Source organism: Mizuhopecten yessoensis, unplaced genomic scaffold (genome assembly GCF_002113885.1).
Source record: "Mizuhopecten yessoensis strain PY_sf001 unplaced genomic scaffold, ASM211388v2 scaffold9049, whole genome shotgun sequence".
Taxonomy (NCBI): domain Eukaryota; kingdom Metazoa; phylum Mollusca; class Bivalvia; order Pectinida; family Pectinidae; genus Mizuhopecten; species Mizuhopecten yessoensis.
The window spans coordinates 913,732-934,604 of NW_018407853.1; the positions used below are offsets into that span (position 1 = coordinate 913,732).

At 36.7% G+C, this 20,873-nt stretch overlaps 1 protein-coding gene across 1 annotated transcript; it reads right to left on the bottom strand.

The window, feature by feature from the left end:
* Positions 1 to 3,377: 3,377 nt before the first annotated feature.
* Positions 3,378 to 20,206, bottom strand: LOC110457239 (heat shock 70 kDa protein 12A-like). The gene is made up of 11 exons (XM_021508420.1): positions 19,881 to 20,206; positions 19,535 to 19,596; positions 17,322 to 17,390; positions 17,073 to 17,093; positions 15,305 to 15,385; positions 14,179 to 14,235; positions 13,165 to 13,275; positions 12,758 to 13,051; positions 10,621 to 10,848; positions 8,456 to 8,612; positions 3,378 to 6,110 (listed from the first exon to the last, which is right to left on the bottom strand). The coding sequence occupies exons 2-11, from the start codon at positions 19,553 to 19,555 to the stop codon at positions 5,041 to 5,043; spliced, it is 2,109 nt and encodes a 702-aa protein (XP_021364095.1). The 5' UTR covers positions 19,556 to 19,596; positions 19,881 to 20,206; the 3' UTR covers positions 3,378 to 5,040.
* Between the last annotated feature and the right edge of the window lie 667 nt (positions 20,207 to 20,873).

The following is a 20,873-nucleotide window of genomic DNA, read 5'->3' on the forward strand; positions in this document are numbered from 1 at the left end:
TTGCAAATCTTGAATATCATTTTTGTTCTCATTTTCCAACATGAGTACTTTGTGGGTGAAACAATACATGCCTTTTACATGGCATGTACATCGACTCATTATTTGATGTTCACTGACGGAAGGAAGACACAAAATTTACCAAGTGTCCTTTACAACTTGAAAATTAACTAACAAGAGTTAGATAAATATGATACTCAATGCAACCACACATAAATATGTTATACATGTATATAGAAATCTGTGTTTCTCTGTGGAATACATTATTCCTGTGTTTCTCTGTGAAATACATTATTCTTGTGTTTCTCTGTGGAATACATTATTCCTGTGTTACTCTGTGGAATACATTATTCCTGTGTTTCACTTAGGAATACATTATTCCTGTGTTTCTCTTAGGAATACATTATTCCTGTGTTTCTCTGTGGTACATTATTCCTGTGTTTCTCTGTGGAATACATTATTCCTGTGTTTCTCTGTGGAATACATTATTCCTGTGTTTCTCTGTGGAATACATTATTCCTGTGTTTCCCTTGGGAATACATTATTCCTGTGTTTCCCTTGGGAATACATTATTCCTGTGTTTCCCTTGGGAATACATTATTACTGTGTTTCTCTGTGGAATACATTATTCCTGTGTTTCCCTTGGGAATACATTATTCCTGTGTTTCTCTGTGAAATACATTATTCTTGTGTTTCTCTGTGGAATACATTATTCCTGTGTTTCTCTGTGGAATACATTATTCCTTTGTTTTTCTGTGGAATACATTATTCCTGTGTTTCTCTGTGGAATACATTATTCCTGTGTTTCTCTTGGGAAACACTTGCCATGAACTATGACATCACAATGGAAGATGACATCACAAAACATTGATGCAATAATTAGAAGAAATGTAACATCCAGGGTGTTACCTACTAGTGGGTAACCAAGAATGTTATCAACTTCTGGTAGGTTTATCCAATGAGTCGAGAGTGAAGAAACTAATAGTGTGGTAGAAATAAGGTAAAGTGAATGGACAGATGTATGCAGATACATCAAGATAAACGAGGCAAACTATTGTAAGGTAATCCATTAGTCCCCCACTGGTAATGATTTCTATATTTAATAAACAGTACACTTATGTCAGAATGTACCTACTGTTCAAAGCATATGTCACAGTGAGGTCATAATGACCTAATTCCTGCACTTGCCATCCAGAGATGTCCTTGTACACCAAATTTGGTTACTCCAGGTGAAATAGTATAAAAGGTATGCCCCGGACAAAACAGTTTCAAAAGTAAAGGTCAAAGGTCAAGTCATAGGTCACAGTGACCTAATTCTTGCACTCCGCAATCCCAAGATGTCCTTGTATACCAAATCTGGATACTCCAGGTGGAATAGTATAGAAGCTATGCCCTGGACAAACTTCTTGGACGGAAGAACGGACGGACGGACAGTGTGCAAACCTATAGACCCCCCCCCCCCACGGAACCGATGGGGGACTAACAATAGCAATCCATGTACCATGTTTATGTATGGGTATACAGGTTGTAGATTACTACTTACTGAAGTGAAACAAAGAATAAAACATCTCGCCTTCAATCACATTAGTGAAGTAGAAAGAAAATGATGCTTCCGATAAACATTATATAGAAGATAGATCAAGGGCTATAACACTATATAAATTGGTGCATATGGTCTAATTGGTACTTGATACTCGAGCGTCTAATGATTAGTGTGGTGAATGAAACAGAAATGTGAAGGAAGGTACATGACTGTATATTACTACTCTGACTAACTTAAGTATATTGCATGTTTATTTCTCGTTGATTAAGGTTTTATCTATGATATTTGTGAATTTTGCTTTTATCAAAACATTATGGAATCCTGTTTTAATTCACTTTTTTCAAGTGAAGCAAAACATAGATAATTCAATGAAGAGCAAGTGAGGTAAATACTTACAACATTACAGACGAAAGCAAAGACATTTGATTAATACAAAGACATTGTAGTCATACATATGACACATGCTATATTTATCAACCTGTAAACAAAGCACAGAGAGGTCATTTATATTGATATAGAACAAAATACGATATAACGATTGACTTCATAACTAGTAGCTTTCACAGGGCTCTTCAGGTTTATATCTAAAATCACACGGCTCTTCAGGTTTATATCTAAAAGGACTTGCATGTCATCACACTACAATAGTAATGTGATGTCAACATGTACACAAAATTGGTGGAAAATTATGCAAGCTATAGTAAAATTTTCCTGTGACCTGTTGAGTTTAGGTTTTATTATTTTGATAAAAAGATCTACTGTTTAATATAATATGTATGTAAAATGGTTTCCAATTCATAATTATTTTATAAAACAACAACTTTTTTTTTTTTTTTTTTTTCATTTTAAAGCCTCCGACAAACTGAAATGAAAAATTTGGAATGAGTTCCATCTGCAGTCACAGGTACACAAGCACACACCATATCTGTTTTACTCACAGTTCAAAGAACCTGATTTGTGTTACTACTGAATAAGGATGCTATACTAAAATATTTACAGTGTGTAAAATATGATAAAAAGGTTACCTTATAACCATTTCAATATCCTACCCCTATATCATTCCTCAACCCATTTGTTTTTTTTGCAAAAGTACCATATTTTGGCTTTTTCTGCATAGCAATGCAATTGTGTTGCTATGGTAAGGCATCTACACATGCACATTGGTTAAGTATAGTGCAAATTAACCAATATGATGTTTATAACAGAAATTGGTAAATAACTTCAAGTTGAAATTTTTACTTTTTATGAGTCCAAAAATGATCCATAGCATCCCAAGTCCTTTCTGTATGTACAATGGGAAACCATTAAATGTTTTATTTGTTATGTACATTTAAAAATTAAACAACAACAAAAAAACACCATGAAAAGAGTGCCAACATTAGTACCTGGTATTTACAACCCTGTCAAGTATGACATCTAAGTTCTCCTGACACTAGGAGCCGAACCATAGACATCCACAATACAATACATTTACTATGATCACAGATACAGCTTAAATGAAAGATTGATTATTTTCCAGTGGTTATATATACTTCTATTACTCTAAATCATTCGTATATTTAATTTGCAAAGGGACTTAACAAAACAAAAGGGATAACAATATCTAGAGAACATAAAATGCATTCCGACGAACAAAGAAACCTCATGTTTCTCGGTTATCTCCTTTACATCACACTATCCCTATCATTAACATGAACATTTGATGGGTCAGTTTTGAAGGAAAAATCAAAATTGGAAATAGTAAATTGCAGATAACAAATATCTACTCTGCTGTTTTGCCCAGACAAGCCTTCACCGGCAATTTAGTATGTATCAGGTATATTAGACTGCTCCCCCCCCCCCCCCCCCCGTCTCTAGATAGATAGATAGATAGATTGATTTATTTGGTAAACCATTGCATCAATACATAAACGTACATCACATGGACAATACAATACATGTTTTATAGGGATAACACAGTAAAGTCACAGACTTATTTCCACTGTTCTACCTAAAATATAACATAAATACGATCATTTTACAAATACAATTAGAAGTCAATACATACATATATTTATCACAGTGTAATATATTGAGTACAAAATTAACATCACCACCCTATGTTCTGTGTCACATATGGTAGTATTCATATAAGTATAAAACACTAACGGTCTCTGTTGCATAAAAACGCATTATGTGTTACACATAACTAGTCATAAAATATCAAGAACTCTGCTGTAAAAATATTTTCACTCTCTTCTTAAAATTTATTTTGTTTACTATGGACCGTATATAAGAAGATAAAATGTTCCAAATCTGAATCCCGTTGTAAAAGAAAGTCTTTGACATCTGACCTTTTGCACATGGCACTGTAAAGTTTAAAGATAATTTTCTCGTTGCGTATCCATGGCGTTCATTAACCCTCGTAAATTTTTCTGTAATATAACTTGGATAAGTTTCGTGAAATACATTGAACATATGGTTTAAGCCCAATTGCTTTGCTCGGTTTTCAACATTCAAAAGATTCATATTTGTTAAGAATTTACCATCTATTCTCGTCCTTGGCCCAAAATCACAAATAAAACGTACACATCTGTTCTGTGCTACTTGCAACTGGTTTTTCAACCTTTGATTTAAACCATAATACCAGGCTGAGCAGCAGTAGTCAAAATTACATAGCACTAGTGAATTACAAAGCGTCATTCTTATGTCCAGAGGAAGATTTTTACATTGTCTGTACAAAAAATGTAGACGAGAATTTACTTTCTTTATAATTATTATGTTCTCAGCAATGAAGTCTCCTGTCAAAAATTTATCAATATCAACGCCAAGGTAGCACACTTTTTCTGAAGCTTTTATTGTTTGGCCATTTACATCTATTTCGAAGTTGTCAACTTTTTTTAGTGTACAATATACATTCCGTCTTGCCAAGATGTAAGGATAATTTGTTGTTTACCAGCCATATATTACAGTTGGATATTTCTCTGGATAATTTCTATTTGATTTCCTCAGGATCTTTATTAGAAAACAAAATAGCGCTGCCGTCTGCATACAATAATAATTTACAGTCGGTACTGATGCTCAGTTCCATGTCATTTACATAGCATAAAAATAAAAGTGGTCCCAGAATACTACCTTGTGGAACACCTCTTCGTGGTTTTGAGAAAACATTTTTGATAGATACAAGTTGCTCATGTGAGGACAAGTATGACATGAACCAGGATACATGGTAGAATATTGAATTATTTACATAAAACAATTAACTCTAATATTTTTTATCAGTTGGATGTCTGACTCTAAGTTTTAAACGAGGGGGAGATAGGCTAGTATTAAAATGCAATTGAGAAATTCTTCATAAAAACTTACAGGCTGGTAGCCAGTCTACCGGTATATTTGACCTTGAGGTGATGAGGTCACATTAACCTTGTTACTATATACACTGCATACGTTCTGTGGGTGTTGCTGAACCCTTCAACTTTAACTATTGACTGAATGTTCTTAAGGGTCATCTGACCATACATCTAACCAAGGAAGTTGCAGTAGGCCGTTGTGGTGTTTCCCGTCCTTTTTTCTGTGGCTTGCACCTCTATGTCTGTGCCACTGACGCTTATTTTGAGCGTGATTGTGGCATCCACTCCACGCTCTCTAGGTGACAAATCCACACCGACAAATCCCAGGCAGGCACATGAGTTCTCGTACACATATGAAGGATCAGTACTGTCAGAGGCATAGAAGTCAAACCACGCCTGTGTCTGATCATCGTTTAATGGGTGATAGTCTTTACCATCCTGGAAATCCCCGTACTTGACCAAATCACCTTTTCTGACATGTATGTCAAATGCATCATCCACATAAGAGTGTCTGCCATACTTTCTCATTTTCTTAGAATCATCAACTCCTTCGATGAATTTCCTCTGATGACCTATGCCATACGTATATTTACACAAACGGGACCGGACTGCATCCAGCTCAAACCCGTACATAACAGCACCTTTCAGGATTGCTATACGAGGGTCAGCTGGAATCACAATTTTGTATTTTTGTGCAAATTTATCTTTAATAGCTTTCTGCATCGATGGATCCTCAGCGTAGCCGCCAACAACAAGAATTGTCCCCAAATCATGTAATTGGGTGTTTTCAATTAACAATTTCTCCACTTTGCTTACAACCTTTCTTGTAGATTCCTCAAAAAATGATTCAAAGACATGTTTGTCGATTCTAAGTTTGTCTCCTTTAATTTCTACCGTGTCCTTGAACGGTGACTCACTAATAGATTCCTCCAATGTGCACTCTGTGATTTTTTTGTATTCTTCTGCAAGATATAACGGGATACGAATGGTGATCTTTCCCAGGACTCCATTTGGGTCATAAGCACATTTCTTTCTTTCAAACTCATCTTTAATTTCTTGCCATTCTACCGGATACATTTTCTCCATTTCATGTAAGACATCTTGGCCACAAATGCGTTGTAGGAAGCGTACAAAACTTTCGTTGACTCTTAGGCCCCCCCAGTAGCCCCCTGTTGGTTCGTTTATCTCCTTCAGATGACCATCATTCAGTACCTCATGGGCTGTTATGTCAATTGTCCCACCTAAAATATTTGAATTCATCATTATTTTAATAAAACATTAAGCATGTGCATAGAAAATTAAAGAAAACATTCAGCACTGAAAAAAATACTGTGAAAATAGAACACTTTTTTCAGAAATATTGCACCTTAAAATATCATTTTTATGACATGAAGTCTGCAGCACCTGCTGTGGTAGTATAGAATGCCAGCAGTAAGTATGGGAGGGATATTTATCATATTTGATAAGTAGATTCCCCTTAGTCCTTAGTTGTGCAGGTGTTATTTTGAGAGTGATCATAAAAACAAGATGGCAGAAGGAACAACTTAACAGATCTTTCTCATATTACAATAATCGGTTCTATTTCCTTCACATCAAGTTCTGAACTAGTAAATATGGGAAGCAACTCACTTTGAAGGTTGTCTTTTATACACAACAGTATGAAAATGAGATCAAAAGTTTCCTCAAGGTACATTTACTGTTAACATGACAATCAAACATATAAGAGAAAAAAAGAGAAAAGATTTAACTGACAGAACTAATAAAGGTGGTACAATGGTGGGCACCAAGATCCCTCTGGAATCTCTTGTATAGCTTTATGTTGACATTGCATTACAGTGCCCACTCCATCAGATAGCAGCCCACAGAGGACATGTTTTAAGGTGAGAACCATATAGCCTAAGGGTAATGAGCAAGAAATTAGGGTCGTTACTTCTGTGGGGGGTCACTGTTTAATGAACACAGAGTTTACTGGAATAGTCTTCAGCGTCCTGATTCAGTACAAAACTGCTGTATATTCTGGCAATGACTTAATGAATGTTAAACCAAATTTCACAAGAAATACTTCATTTCATCACATAACTGACCCAAAGGGCCAGGTGAGCTAAAAATAGGTTGGAGTGACTGGCGTTAACTTTTTACTTTAAATAACGTCTGCATAACCAAGAGACCTAGGGTGATGATATTTGGCCATAAGCATGCTGGGATAAAGGGCTACCATTTTTAACCCTTTCACCCCTATGAAACTTTAGTATACTCTCCCATGTATTGTTCTGGATGAGTCCATTATGGTCTACAGTGGTGAAAGGGTTAATAAGATTTGTTTACATTTTCCTTAAATAAAGATTTAAGGACTTCCCATCCTTCGTAATACACATGTTTTTCTTGTCGTATTTTCATGTCGTATTTTCTGTATTGCGTATCGGGCATTCTATTACCGTAGTGTAAATTATAGTAACACAGGGTAAACAATAGTACACGTGCGTGACGATGATATGTCAACATCCGATATCGAGACTTAATTGGGAAATGTCTAATAACACCTATTTCAGAAATTATGCTTATTATACAAAGACATAAATTAACTGACGGGAAGACACTGACATACGATCAGACAACTTCAGGAAGGTCTATTTGAGGCGCATGGGGTGCAGACTAAAGTGTTTTGTTTACCGACCTCACCTGTACATTTCACGTCCTAACACTAGTTTACAAGCTCGGGGTCGCTACAATTTTTGTTGTCGAGCGAGTTACGCTCTGTCAGGTAAATCATTTCACAAATGCAATAACAATAACTTTGTGAAAATAGTGTTTTGTAAAATATCTAGATCCCTACAAAATGCTACCATGCGATAGCCTATGGTTACATATGTACATGATTGAGAGTAATTTTGTTCTTTAAAAGAACAGTAAATTGACAATTTTAATATCATAATTTAATTTGTTTCCATTGTTTTTGGTATACATTGTAGTACAGAAAATAACTCATTGTATAAATTTTAACCCTCTGCAAAAAGTTTCATTTTTTTTTCAAGGTAGACAACTCTCGTCAGGATAAAAATGATTGTAAAATGCAAAATAAAGGAATTATTGAGGCTTTGTGTGTATTTGGTTCAATTTTTTACTCTTTTTGTTTTGCACTATGTTTCCTATCTGCTTTTAGATTGTATATAAATACTTTTATCCATACAATTTCAATAAAAAACACTTTGTGTAACGTGTTTAAGATATTTTATGATAAATAAAATATTTGTAGGGTTGATAAGTAATGCTTCTTTTCATTATTTTATTGTTGTAATCGTTTTGAGCAATGCTACACACTCAAAAAATGTGAAAGTGTTAAATTTAACAAAAGTTCAATTTTTCAGTATTTTTGTACAAAAAAAAATCCCTAGTTTATCGGAATGCTTAGATTTTCATAAAAACATCTCTAGTGACATAACCATTATGTGAAACTTTCATTGAGTTCTGCTGGTTAATTGCAAAAGGGTGGAGCCTCCTTAATGCATGAATTTATTTTTGATAGACAATGTTTTTGAAATCTGTAACCTCCGAATCAAATTTTCATCACTGACAACCCTGTAATTACCTCCAAGGTCCATTATGAGATATTTGGCACCGGCTTGGAAGTTGGCTATAGAAGGTCCATCGTCGGCCCTTACAACACTGCTGGGCACCTTCCTACAGTACAGGGATGCTGCCTCAGGCTCCAGGGCCAAAGTCAACTGACCATCTTCTATCCCAGCCTGTAGTAGAGAACACATACCTCAAACATGGTTCTGGTCCTCATGTAATTACAAGAGGCCCAAGAGCCTTAGCAGTCACCTGAGTTATATCATAGGTACTGGTAGCTTTATTTTGTTGTTTAGATGTGATGTGGAAATCAGCATGTAAACTAAGTGAAATACAATACTTGTCATGTCATCAAAGGATAAGAATTTTAAAATATTTGTAAATGTTCCCTTTGGGGCCCCGTCCTAGCCCCTGGGGAGGAGGCAGGAATCCCAATTTTCCAAAGTAATATCCTCATCCACCAAAGATGATTGTGACCAAGTTTGAATAATTTTCTGCTGAAAATGGATAAAATATACCCAAAGGTGTTATTTCCCTATATAATCTATAGTAAACTTTACCCCCTCCCCAAGGGGGAACGGATGGCTCAGGGGTCCAGGAATTGACATTTCAACAAAGCTCCTGCTGATCTTTCTATCTATTCACTGACATTGACTGTAGTACCTCCGAGTCTGGAGAAGAAGATTTTTGAAATATTGGTAAATTTTCCCTTTGGTGCCCCGCCCTGGGCCTAGGGTTGGGGTAGGAATCCCAATTTTACATTTTAAAACCATCTTCCTCCAATGATATTTCTCACCAAGTGAGAATAATTTCCTACAGGAAATTGTCAAAATATACCCAAAAGTGTTGTTTCCCTATATAAACTATATTAAACTTTACCCCCTCCCCAAGGGAGAACGGATAGCTTGGGGGTTATAAAGCCCCTGTTGATCTTTCCATCCATGCAGAGGAAATTACTGTAGTACCTCTGAGTCTGGAGAAGAAGATTTTTGAAATATTGGTTAATTTTGGAATATTGGAAATCCCAATTTTACAATTTTGTAGCCTCATCTACCAAGGATGATTCTGATCAGGTTTGAAAAAAAATCCATCCACTGTTTCTTGATAAGAGGTTGAAAATATAAAAAGTTAACGCACGACGAATGACGACGGACGACGGCAGTCGGAAAGTGATCGGAATAGGTCACTTGAGCAAAGCTCAGGTGACCTAAAATAAACATTGCGTTCCGGTTTGAGGTGGGATATCTCATAAATAATTAGCACAAGTAAAACATTCATTTAATTTAACTCAAGCAGATTTGTAATTTTCCGTAATTTTGAGTAAATGGAAGTCAAAGTTATAGAAATATAACGAGATCAAAATTAACTACCATTTATTATTAAATACAACTGAGGATAGGATATCTTTTTGGCTATAAATAAATTTTATCCGTCATGGCGGCACTATTTTATGTATAACGTTTACCTTTAGATATCAGATTTAGACTGGAATATCAGGAAGCCTGGCAATATTCACTTGGCTAACAAATAACTCTGTATCCAGTGAGCGAGGAGACCCAATTTAAGTAAATACATGACACTTTGCCAACCAAGAACGTACAGAACTAGGCAGATGACAGAGTACCGTATAACAGGTTATTGGCACGGCCTTCAAATTTCACAATTGTGACTTAAAATTAGAATATTGAATTAACATTGGTTATAATTTCACGATATAGACATGTGAATGAACTAAATTTTCGAGGTGTTAATGAATCGGTACAGAGATGGGACATTCGGCATATAAAATGTCAAATGGTCCAATGGACACACTTTATTACAGCATATTTAGCAACAACTAGTCAGCTGTATTTTGTAAAACAAATCATCAACTATTACATGTTGTTGACTCGCAAAATCGCAAAATTATTATGCCTGCAGAAATACATATATGTATCCTGCAATATGGTTTATGATCTATGCCCTGTATAAAGTGACACACAGACAGATGGACTGAAGAATGAAGTGCACATACATAATATATACGAGTACAGAAAATCAAAAATCTATTGCTGATCTGCCCAAAAATGGATGCTCTTCAAATGAAAGACAAGAACTGATATCAAAATTTTACACAAGTGGGTGTTTAAAGGTCATACGTATAAATATTTCAAACAGAAACCCTGACTTGATTCCCAGTACCTTGTGTGCTGCCTCCCTCATAAACTGCTTGGCCTTCAGGTTCCAGATCGCTGGTACTGTCAGTACCCAGTGGATGTCGGACCCATAGAAACCAGAATGTGTATCCTTAGCTTCCAAGTCTTTTAATAACATGTTCTTGAAGAACTCTATGATAGCAGAAAACACACTGATAGCTGGCAGTTTCTTCCCATTTTCCGACTCCAACATGGTGTCCCTCGTAAGTTCATCCTGTAAGTATATATAATTTAATCTTGCTTGTAACAAGCATTTTCATTGGCTTAAAAATTTGTTATCAGCCCATAACATAAAAAATTACGTCGCCGTTTGTAACGTCGCTTTTGACTGGCTGATACAGCAGCGCAATGAATTCTAAGAGAAAAGAGTCCATCAATAAAAGTGTATTTCCACAGGGATTGTGTATAGAAGATTAAATTATAAGGATTATCTTGAATATATTGAGCGGTTTATTTAAAGTACACTCCGTTTTTTTGTGTTATAGCTCCATAACATGAAAAATATATTCAAGTTAATCCTTAAATAACTATACAGATCTTGGGGTTTTGGTGTCCCTCAATTACACCCATAGAACATGACTGAGGCACAGGAGATAGAATGTTTTTATGATATTGTTGATATGACCTTATTTTCATGATGAATCTGTACCATTTAAGTTTGAAAAGTAGGTCAAAGTTACTTAATTAGGTCAAAAACATCTCCAAGTAAATTTCTGAACCAAATGACAAGTTTTGATAATGTAGGTCAAATTTTAAAAAAGTAGTTCACAGAGACTTAATTTTGTCAACAAATTAGGTCAAACAATCATTCTAGGTTAATACCTGACTAATGAACACCAGTACAAAAACTTTATATACATGATCAAAATATAGCATTCACCATGTAATCATAGTTACATTCAACAATGCTTTAAAGCAGACCATGTCCAATCCAGAACTCACTGCAAACCCACCAAACAATATGGTTCCAGTGGTGTCAGGTTGAGACAGGTCCCAGTGGTGTCAGGTTGAGAAAGGTCCCAGTGGTGTCAGGTTGAGACAGGTCATAGTGGTGTCAGGTTGAGACAGGTCACAGTGGTGTCACGTTGAGACAGGTCCCAGTGGTGTCAGGTTGAGAAAGGTCCCAGTGGTGTCAGGTTGAGACAGGTCATAGCGGTGTCAGGTTGAGACAGGTCCCAGTGGTGTCATGTTGAGACAGGTCATAGTGGTGTCAGGTTGAGACAGGCCACAGTGGTGTCAGGTTGAGACAGGTCCCAGTGGTGCCAGGTTGAGACAGGTCATAGTGGTGTCAGGTTGAGACAGGCCACAGTGGTGTCAGGTTGAGACAGGTCCCAGTGGTGCCAGGTTGAGACAGGTCATAGTGGTGTCAGGTTGAGACAGGCCACAGTGGTGTCAGGTTGAGACAGGTCCCAGTGGTGCCAGGTTGAGACAGGTCATAGTGGTGTCAGGTTGAGACAGGTCACAGTGGTGTCACGTTGAGACAGGTCCCAGTGGTGTCAGGTTGAGACCGGTCCCAGTGGTGTCAGGTTGAGACAGGTCATAGCGGTGTCAGGTTGAGACAGGTCCCAGTGGTGTCAGGATGAGACAGGTCCCAGTGGTGTCAGGTTGAGACATGTCCCAGTGGTGTCAGGTTGAGACAGGTCATAGCGGTGTCAGGTTGAGACAGGTCCCAGTGGTGTCATGTTGAGACAGGTCATAGTGGTGTCAGGTTGAGACAGGCCACAGTGGTGTCAGGTTGAGACAGGTCCCAGTGGTGTCGGGTTGAGACAGGTCCCAGTGGTGTCAGGTTGAGGCAGGTCCCAGTGGTGTCAGGTTGAGACAGGTCCCAGTGGTGTCAGGTTGAGACAGGTCCCAGTGGTGTCGGGTTGAGACAGAGTCCACGGTTTAAGGGTTTTTTATTCCTGCATGATTCTGACTTGATACTAAGCTGTAATATTTTCTTTTTCTTTATGATGACTTTCATCTGTACATTCAAATTTGAACCAGGACGGACTTAACACCAGTCCCTGTACCTACCACTACATAACGTATGGTACGTCAACACTTCTACCGACAGCAAATGGTCACAACATCCAGTAGAGAGAAATGACCTGATTTTGCAAGTTCTCATTATAATTACTTACCTTGGATTCATACAGCTTCATTTTAAAGTGCTTGAAGAAATAACAGTCATCTATGTCCTCTCCATCTTGGAATTCCGAGTTGGCATCATACCCAAAACTTTTGAACTTTTGGTCTGAATCAAGAAGGACACATGTAGGTGCTTTTGCAGTCATGGTAGTTTTTGCAGCCCAGGAATGCAGGTGGATTTTAGGATCTCCTGAATTCTTATACCCTTCTCTTGTACAATGAGCAAATCCAGAGAATGTAGTTCCAAAATCAATGGCTGCCACTATCAAGCTGGACTGCTTGATGGTCTGAAAATATAACCACCAGTTATGTATACATTGCATGGCATTTACAAATTTTAATTTCAACATCTTCACAAAATGAGATGATTTTTTTTTTATTTATCTGCAGGTAACATTACCTTTTTACCAAAAAATGATTTTTTGTTCTGTTCAAGGGAGGGCTTTGTTGTGCTGGAAGATGTCCCTTCAAAGGATGGTGTTGATGAATCATCTTTTCTGAGTAGTTCCTTCTGAAAGGAAAGATATTTACATTGTAGTGCAAATTACAATGGATAAGATATAAAATAACTAAAGGAGCTATGCTACTCCTCACAAAAATATTATTTCCCTTTAAAAACTTTTGATTTACATTGTTGAATATGTTTAAATTATGGCGGTATTTAATGTAAAAAAATAAAGTGTCATCAATACTTTTGAGTCTTTCTAATGTATCACAATTTTTTGTGTACCTTTCAAATTAAATGTGTCATCAAATCTTGTGCAATTTTAAATGTGTCAACAAAATGTGAACCTTTCAAATGTGTCATTAATTCATGTGTACCTTTCAAATGTGTCATCAATTCTTGTGTACCTTTCGAATGTGTCATTAATAAATCAAACACAAGTCCTAATTGCATGAGAGATATTTCACAGGTTTCTTATTTTGGAACTCTCCTTGAAAGAAGACTGTGCGGCAGTATTAAGGTAGCATACATTTGAGGTTTATGTAGACAAAGCAGGTTTATGTTGACAAATAATACCTAATTGTATGTACAATAGTATACTATTCATTAGGAACAGTCAGATGCCCTTAGTAGGGGCCTTAGGGAGAGGCTGCTGATTGGTCAATTGTACTACTGGTCACTCAGTCTGTCAGCCTCCATCAGTATCAGGTCATTCTAAGTTGCTATTTCTTTACATCTTCACTATTCCAAACAAGCGTATATTAACTGGTTTTACACTTCGTTATACTATTTGTGTTTCTGGGACATATAACTAGTGAATTGTTTAGCATACATTCCTAAGATATGTGAATCGATCCCTAGCGACACAGAATAGGTGAATAACAATGACAAAGATTTTACTTGTCAAGTCCATACAGTAAAGATAAAGTTAACAAAAATGTCCAATATTTAAATATAAATATGTTTTACCTTTCCAACGGACGATGATGGTGGAGACACTGTCCTTGTATTTGGTATGACATTCCCCTGAATAATGTAAATACTGAGTTAAATGAACAAAATTCCATTTTACTTCAGGTAGTACATTGCATGCGTAATCAAGTTAAATATTTTTATATTCTAGATGCCAAATATGGGTTAATTTGCCCTGAATCATGTTTTGAACAACTCAGAACTTAAATAAAAAAAAAACATATGGCCATGTTTTTATTGTAATAAGTTTAGAGGGGAAAATCCACTTTACAAACTTTGATGACCATGTAGCGAAACTGGACCGGGTTGATTATCGGTGACAACGAAGATAGCTCAATTGGTTCGCCTAGAGCTCAGAGGTAGAGGCCGTGCATTTTCCCCCTCCTATTACATTTGGTGCCTGTGACCAACCCTTGTTTTACGTACTGAGTGAATCCTTGGCAATGGGATACCCAAACTTGGGTTGTAAATAGTTGTATCTTCGAAGGCGAAGACTTAGAAAAAGGAGGGAGGAATGTAGTGGAACTGGATTGGGTCGATCATCTTCGACCTGGTAGCTCAATTGATAGAGCGTCCATCTAGAGTTGGGAGCGTCCCAGGTTCAAACCCCAGTCTGGCCGTGCATTTTTCCGCTCCTAATACAACTATATATACCTGTATGATAATTATAACATCAGACAGCCTCGCCTTACAATGAGGCCAAACATCCCTAATCAGCTAATATAGAACTTATTTTTACTAAGACCTACTATTGTAATGATAATGATTTAAATTTGCGAAGGAAGAAATAGTATTGCTATATAGACCTAAGTCATGTAAGGTGTCTTTCCACCTTCATTGTTCTGTCATTCAAATTCCATGTTAATTTACATTTTAAATAAACTTTTCTTGTTCCATTTGTTATCATATTTTTATGAAATTTGACAAACAGCTAGAAAATGATCAAGCACTAATTTGATTATGTTTAATACTTAATTTTGACAGTGCTTTTTTATCACCAACACCTTTTTACAGCAAAAAAAATGTAAAACCTGTTTAAAGAGGACTGACTATTGTGTGAGTTTATTACCGATCTAAAACATGGCGGGTTTACAAACCAGTGACCACAAACACGTATAAATACCTTTGTAGACAGAGGTTTGGAGGCCCCTGTCAATGCTGGAGATGTCTTCGATTCCCCAGAACTGGACTTAACATTACCTGTCTGTGATATACAATAGAATCAAAAATTAATCACTGTCTCGCTTGGTAACTACATGTACTGCCATGCCACCATATTGGCCAGGAAAATACTGACGTTATATAATGAAGGGGTTTGGCATTATGTATGTACATGTAGATATATATTGAGGTGGTCACTGTAAGAGAAAAGGACAGAAGGATGTTCAAATAGGTTGGAAATAAGCTAGGTGACAATGTAATGGGGGCCATTATTTTTAAGTTTTACAGTAATAAACGTCTCCTTTTCATGAATTGATATTAAGCAGGTGATAAGACCAGCTGAGTTTTTAATTTGACATGAATATTCAAAGTATAAAAGTTGTATAAAACTTAATTCAAAAGCAGCAGTTTCAAGCATAATGAAGTACTTTCTTTGAGTTTCTGTCATCCTTAGGTGCATGAATGTATGGGGCTGATGTTTATAGGTCAAGCAGGGCCAAAAACGAACTAATTCAGAAGTTTATCTCTAGCCTACACAAATCCTTAAACAACAGAAAAAGGATTGACAAATTGACAATGTTGTTACACTACCAACAAGAAAGATGGAACTGTATTCGCCACATCCACAGAAAGGAAACAACAGCTATTATCCTAAGTTTGCTAGGGGGCGGACATAAGTAGGAGACTGTGACATGGTAGGTATGTCACAAATAAATATTTTGTACAATACTGTATACCCTTAGATAACACAGACAGCAGCAGACAGACAAAGATGGAATTCCTCTGTAAAGATCTTCAGTGATCATTTAACAAAAAAATATGTTTCTCACAAAAAACAAGTGCTTTTACAGAACAAAAATTGTTTGTTTCTTTGATTTTTTTTTTAAAGAGGATTGAAAATATGATTTACAAACCAGTGGACATTATACATTTATTGTCCTGACTTTAGGGACACGATCCTCTGTTTCTCCAAGGTTAGTCATGTTTCACAATGGCTTAGGTTATATCAATAAATATTATTCCGAAAAAAGTTCAATCATTCAATCCAATATAATAACAGAATAGTAGAGATGAGCAGGTTGATGGGCTATTGTTGTCGTCTGTTTCTGTCATTCAGAACTGGGTTGTGGAGGCTCTTGTGCTTTTTTTCTAGAGAGGCTCCGAATAAGGGAAATATGAGCAGGGCCACTTGTGCATGTAAGTTGTAGAAAATATATTAAGGGGTATGACATTACAGGAGTGTGCAGATGTCTATATAGAGGTATTGTTAAGGAAAGAAGGCAGAGCACCTGTTAATATGTTGGCAGTAAGCATGGTGGTAATGTAATGGTGTAACAGCATATGATAAACATCTGATTTATCATGCAATGACATACAATATTGTAACAGGTGACAGCCCTAGCAGAGAGCAGTATCACCTTCTTTTTTTAGTTTGCAGAATAAAGAATAAAGCTGTAGAGGCAGCACATCAGATGCAGAAGCTTTAAGAATAATTAAGTTCTCATATTTTCTATAACTGATATTTTTATCCTTGGGCATGATTTTTTATTAGCAAAATCATGACCTCAACAAAAAATTTAAGCAACCTGACAATGATGTTGATCATTAGGTAACTTGATCTTGTGGACTTAGATCCACGACTCCGAAATGTGAATTCAACAACACATTCTTGTACTAGCAGAAAGACAGCCATTAGAGGGATGACAAAGACTGTTTGTAATGACACTGACCTTCCTCTTTGATTTATGATCCTGAAATTACAACAGAAAACAATGAAAGTCTCCAATAAGCAATTAAATCAAGCTAATCTAGTTTGATGCAAAAGGGGACATTTACCAATATCTTACCATAATTGCTTTCTATTTCATTCATAACAATCTGCATCTTTTTAGTAAATTTACCATGATCTGTTAAATGTGTTTTACTGCTTATCACAGACAAATCATGGTATTAATCAACCATTTTTTTGCACACTTTACCTTGCTGGCAGGTTTGCTGGCTGCAGTTGAAGGAGTTGATTTCACAGGACTTGGTTTACCATCTTCTGTCTGTTATACAAAATAACAAAATCTATCAAACTACAGTCTAACCTGCTCACTCCTAAGGTGTTAGCTCACTACATCACAGTATCACCTGCTCACACCTAAGGTGTTAGCTCACTAAATCACAGTATCACCTGCTCACACCTAAGGTGTTAGCTCACTTAACCACCAGTCTCACCTGGTAACTCCTATTGTGTTATCTCACTAAGTCAATGTCTCACCTGCTCACTACTAAGGTGTTATATCACTCAGTCAATATCTCACCTGCTTACTCCTAAGGTGTTCGCTCACTAAACCACCAGTCTCACCTGGTAACTCCTATTCTGTTATCTCACTAAGTCAATATCTCACCTGCTCACTTCTAAGGTGTTATCTCACTACATCACAGTCTCACCTGCTCACTCCTAAGGTGTTAGCTCACTAAACCACAGTCTCACCTGCTCCCACCTAAGGTGTTAGCTCACTAAACCACAGTCTTACCTGCTCACTCCTTAGGTGTTATCTCACTACATCACAGTATTACCTGCTCACTTCTAAGGTGTTAGCTCACTACAACACAATATCACCTGCTCACTCCTAAGGTGTAAGCTCACTAAACCACAGTCTTACCTGCTCACTCCTTAGGTGTTATCTCACTACATCACAGTATTACCTGCTCACTCCTAAGGAGTTATTTCACTACATCACAGTCTCACCTGCTCACTCCAAATGTGTTATCTCACTTAATCACCATCTCACCTGGTAACTCCTAATGTGTTATCTCTTTAAATCACTGTCTCACCTGCTCACTCCTAAGGTGTTATCTCACTAAATCAATGTCTCACCTGCTCACTCCAAATGTGTTATCTCACTAAATCAATGTCTCACCTGCTCACTCCTTATGTGTTATCTCCTGATGTGTTATCTGACCTGCTCGGTCATAATGTGATATCTCACTAAACCAGTCTCACCTGCTCACTCCTAAGGTGTTATATCACTAAGTCAGTCTTACCTGCTTGCTCCTGAGATGTTATATCACTAAATCACAGTTTCACTTATTAACTATTTGTTATAAGGTGTTAACCCATTAAATCACCCATCAATATATGAAGTGTTATCCTAACTAAGGTGTTGAAGAGAAACATCTATTCATGATTGTTAACAAAAGCTTCAGTAGGTCTGTATCAGTTATATTCTCTACATTTGAAACAGTTACACAACATATAACTGGTTCAAATTTGAGGAAAATATAGCAATCCCTGAATTTATAAATATGAATGTACATGTACTGTCAATATTTGAATATGAAGTTACATTATGTAAGAGTAATGAGCCCGGGGCACCCCAACCCTCGCATCCCTCCCAAAAGATGCCGGGGGGATTAATTACAATTTGAACCTAAAAAACAACAACAACAAAATAAAAACTTCAGGAGAAGAAAAGCAATTATAATGCAAGTATCAGGTATAGTAAATTAAAAACTATGGTCACAGACCAATAGAAATCACAAAATTTCATGTGTATTGAAAGTAACAGGGAGATAGAATATGCCTTGTCTTCTCCTTTAGTCTATAAAGACAGCGCTCTTGATCAAATATTGACCTTTCTGTAAAACACTCCTCAATCTCGAAACCTTTGAATAATTTATATAGTGAATCATCATGCCAGATTCATAACTTGAGATCAACATTTTTTAAGATATTTTATATCCTTACAGGAGTCTTTCTCGTGGTTCCTAAAGGGTTCAACTCATTCATTTGAACAATCTAATCCCCTGATCCGGTGCACACAATTTAATCATTATTGATCAAACACTTTAGGATGAAAAGGAAAATGTGAACAAGAACATGAGATATATGATAGAAAATTATTGACAGTCTAGCGGAGTCTAAAAATGTAGACCTTTATCATGAAGGCGAGGTTTTTACCTTACATATTTATACTGTCCATGCATACAGTGTCTACATTATTGTTGATACAGTCTCTGACTTGTAACCTTACAATCATACTGAGACCAAAGACACAAATCTGAAAATTAATTTTATACAGCAACGAGCCCCACCCTCTATATATCAAGGTGACAGTATTATATCACGTCTGACCTCAAACCACAATAATTAGGTCTCAAAAGAAATCACTACTAGATACCCACGTGAGTCTATGTGGCTTACCTTTGCTGACTGATTCCCCATGGTTCTCACTCGGCCGATTCCCAAATATCTATGTTTTGAATCTATAAACAAGAATACAAAAATAATGAAATATTGACAGAATTCGAATGACAAAAGTACTTCCTGATCAGGAAAATATTTTAAATCAAAGCTACGGATAAATGGATATGGTAAATATGTGAAAAGTTAATTTATCGTTTTTCTACTTTCGGTTTCTGTATACCTAACACTTAGTACATTTAATTGTGCAAACAAACCCACAATTCATTTATATAACTGTTTGTAAAATTAAAGTCATAATGTGTAGTTGATTATATTCACAACAAGTAAAGAGAAAAAAACTTACTTCATTGGATCAGAGACGTATTTTACGTCTCTGATTATAGTAACTCAACCTCGACTGCAATTTCTTCGAAAGATTCGATTAGGCTGGACCCGGAAGTTCGCATGTCGTTCGGCTATGAAGATATGTAATTGATATGTAGGCCTACTGCTGTATATATGTACAGTTGCGTTTATAACCCTATCAACGTTGACATGTCTATCGTTTGTCTAAATTCCAACAGCTCCAGATAGAATCCCAGTCCAAAAAATATGATAGTCACGTGACGGACTAGACCGATAAGGACGTTATAAATTCTAAGTTGTAAGCGCCCTCTGTCTCTGAAGTGTATAGATAATAGATCTAGTTTCTGTTCAGGTGCACTAGTTATAACAGTCTCGACGCCTATCAAGGTGTATAGTTTGCTCCACATATGGACCTTATAATTAGTCCTTCTTCTCTTCTTTAGGGTGCAGGGGCTCCATCAATGTGTTGACGATTATGCCCTCGGGGGTTCTATCACAGAGGCGTGAAAAAAGGGGCTATTTAAAGTGATTAGTTTGTTTGTTTTCGTGCAGTGTATAAATTAACGTGTGATGAGGGCTTCAGGGGCTGCATAGGGTGTGTGAGCCTTGAAGTCCTATAGTGTTGCATTCCATTGTGTTATCGTGTGTGGAAAGTAGCAGATATTCATATGTGTTTGTATGCGTAAGGTGTGTGCATGTCTGTTTCGAGGGTCTACGGGTGGGGGTATATATGTTGGGTTTATAGCTACGATTTGGTGTACAGTTTTGTAAAAAAAAGATAAGATCATTCTTGTGTGAAAGCGCCGTGTTTGTAGTGTTGGCCATTGTAGTTTGTGGATCATGTCTGTTACTGAGCTGGTGTTGTGGTATCTTTTGTTTACGTAGCGTGTTGCTCTTCGTTGTGTTTTTTCTATTTGTTTAATTTGGTTTGTGTTGTGTGGATCCCAAATGGAAGATCAGTATTCAAGTTTTGGTCTGACTAGTGCTTAAT

Excerpts from the sequence above, each read along its gene's own strand:
- LOC110457239 (XM_021508420.1), bottom strand. The coding sequence starts at position 19,555 with ATGGGGAATCAGTCAGCAAAG. Across the intron at positions 17,391-19,534 it reads TGGGGAATCAGTCAGCAAAG|ACAGAAGATGGTAAACCAAG; the intron begins GTAAGCCACATA and ends TTTGTATAACAG. Across the intron at positions 8,613-10,620 it reads TGAGGGAGGCAGCACACAAG|GCTGGGATAGAAGATGGTCA; the intron begins GTACTGGGAATC and ends TCTCTACTACAG.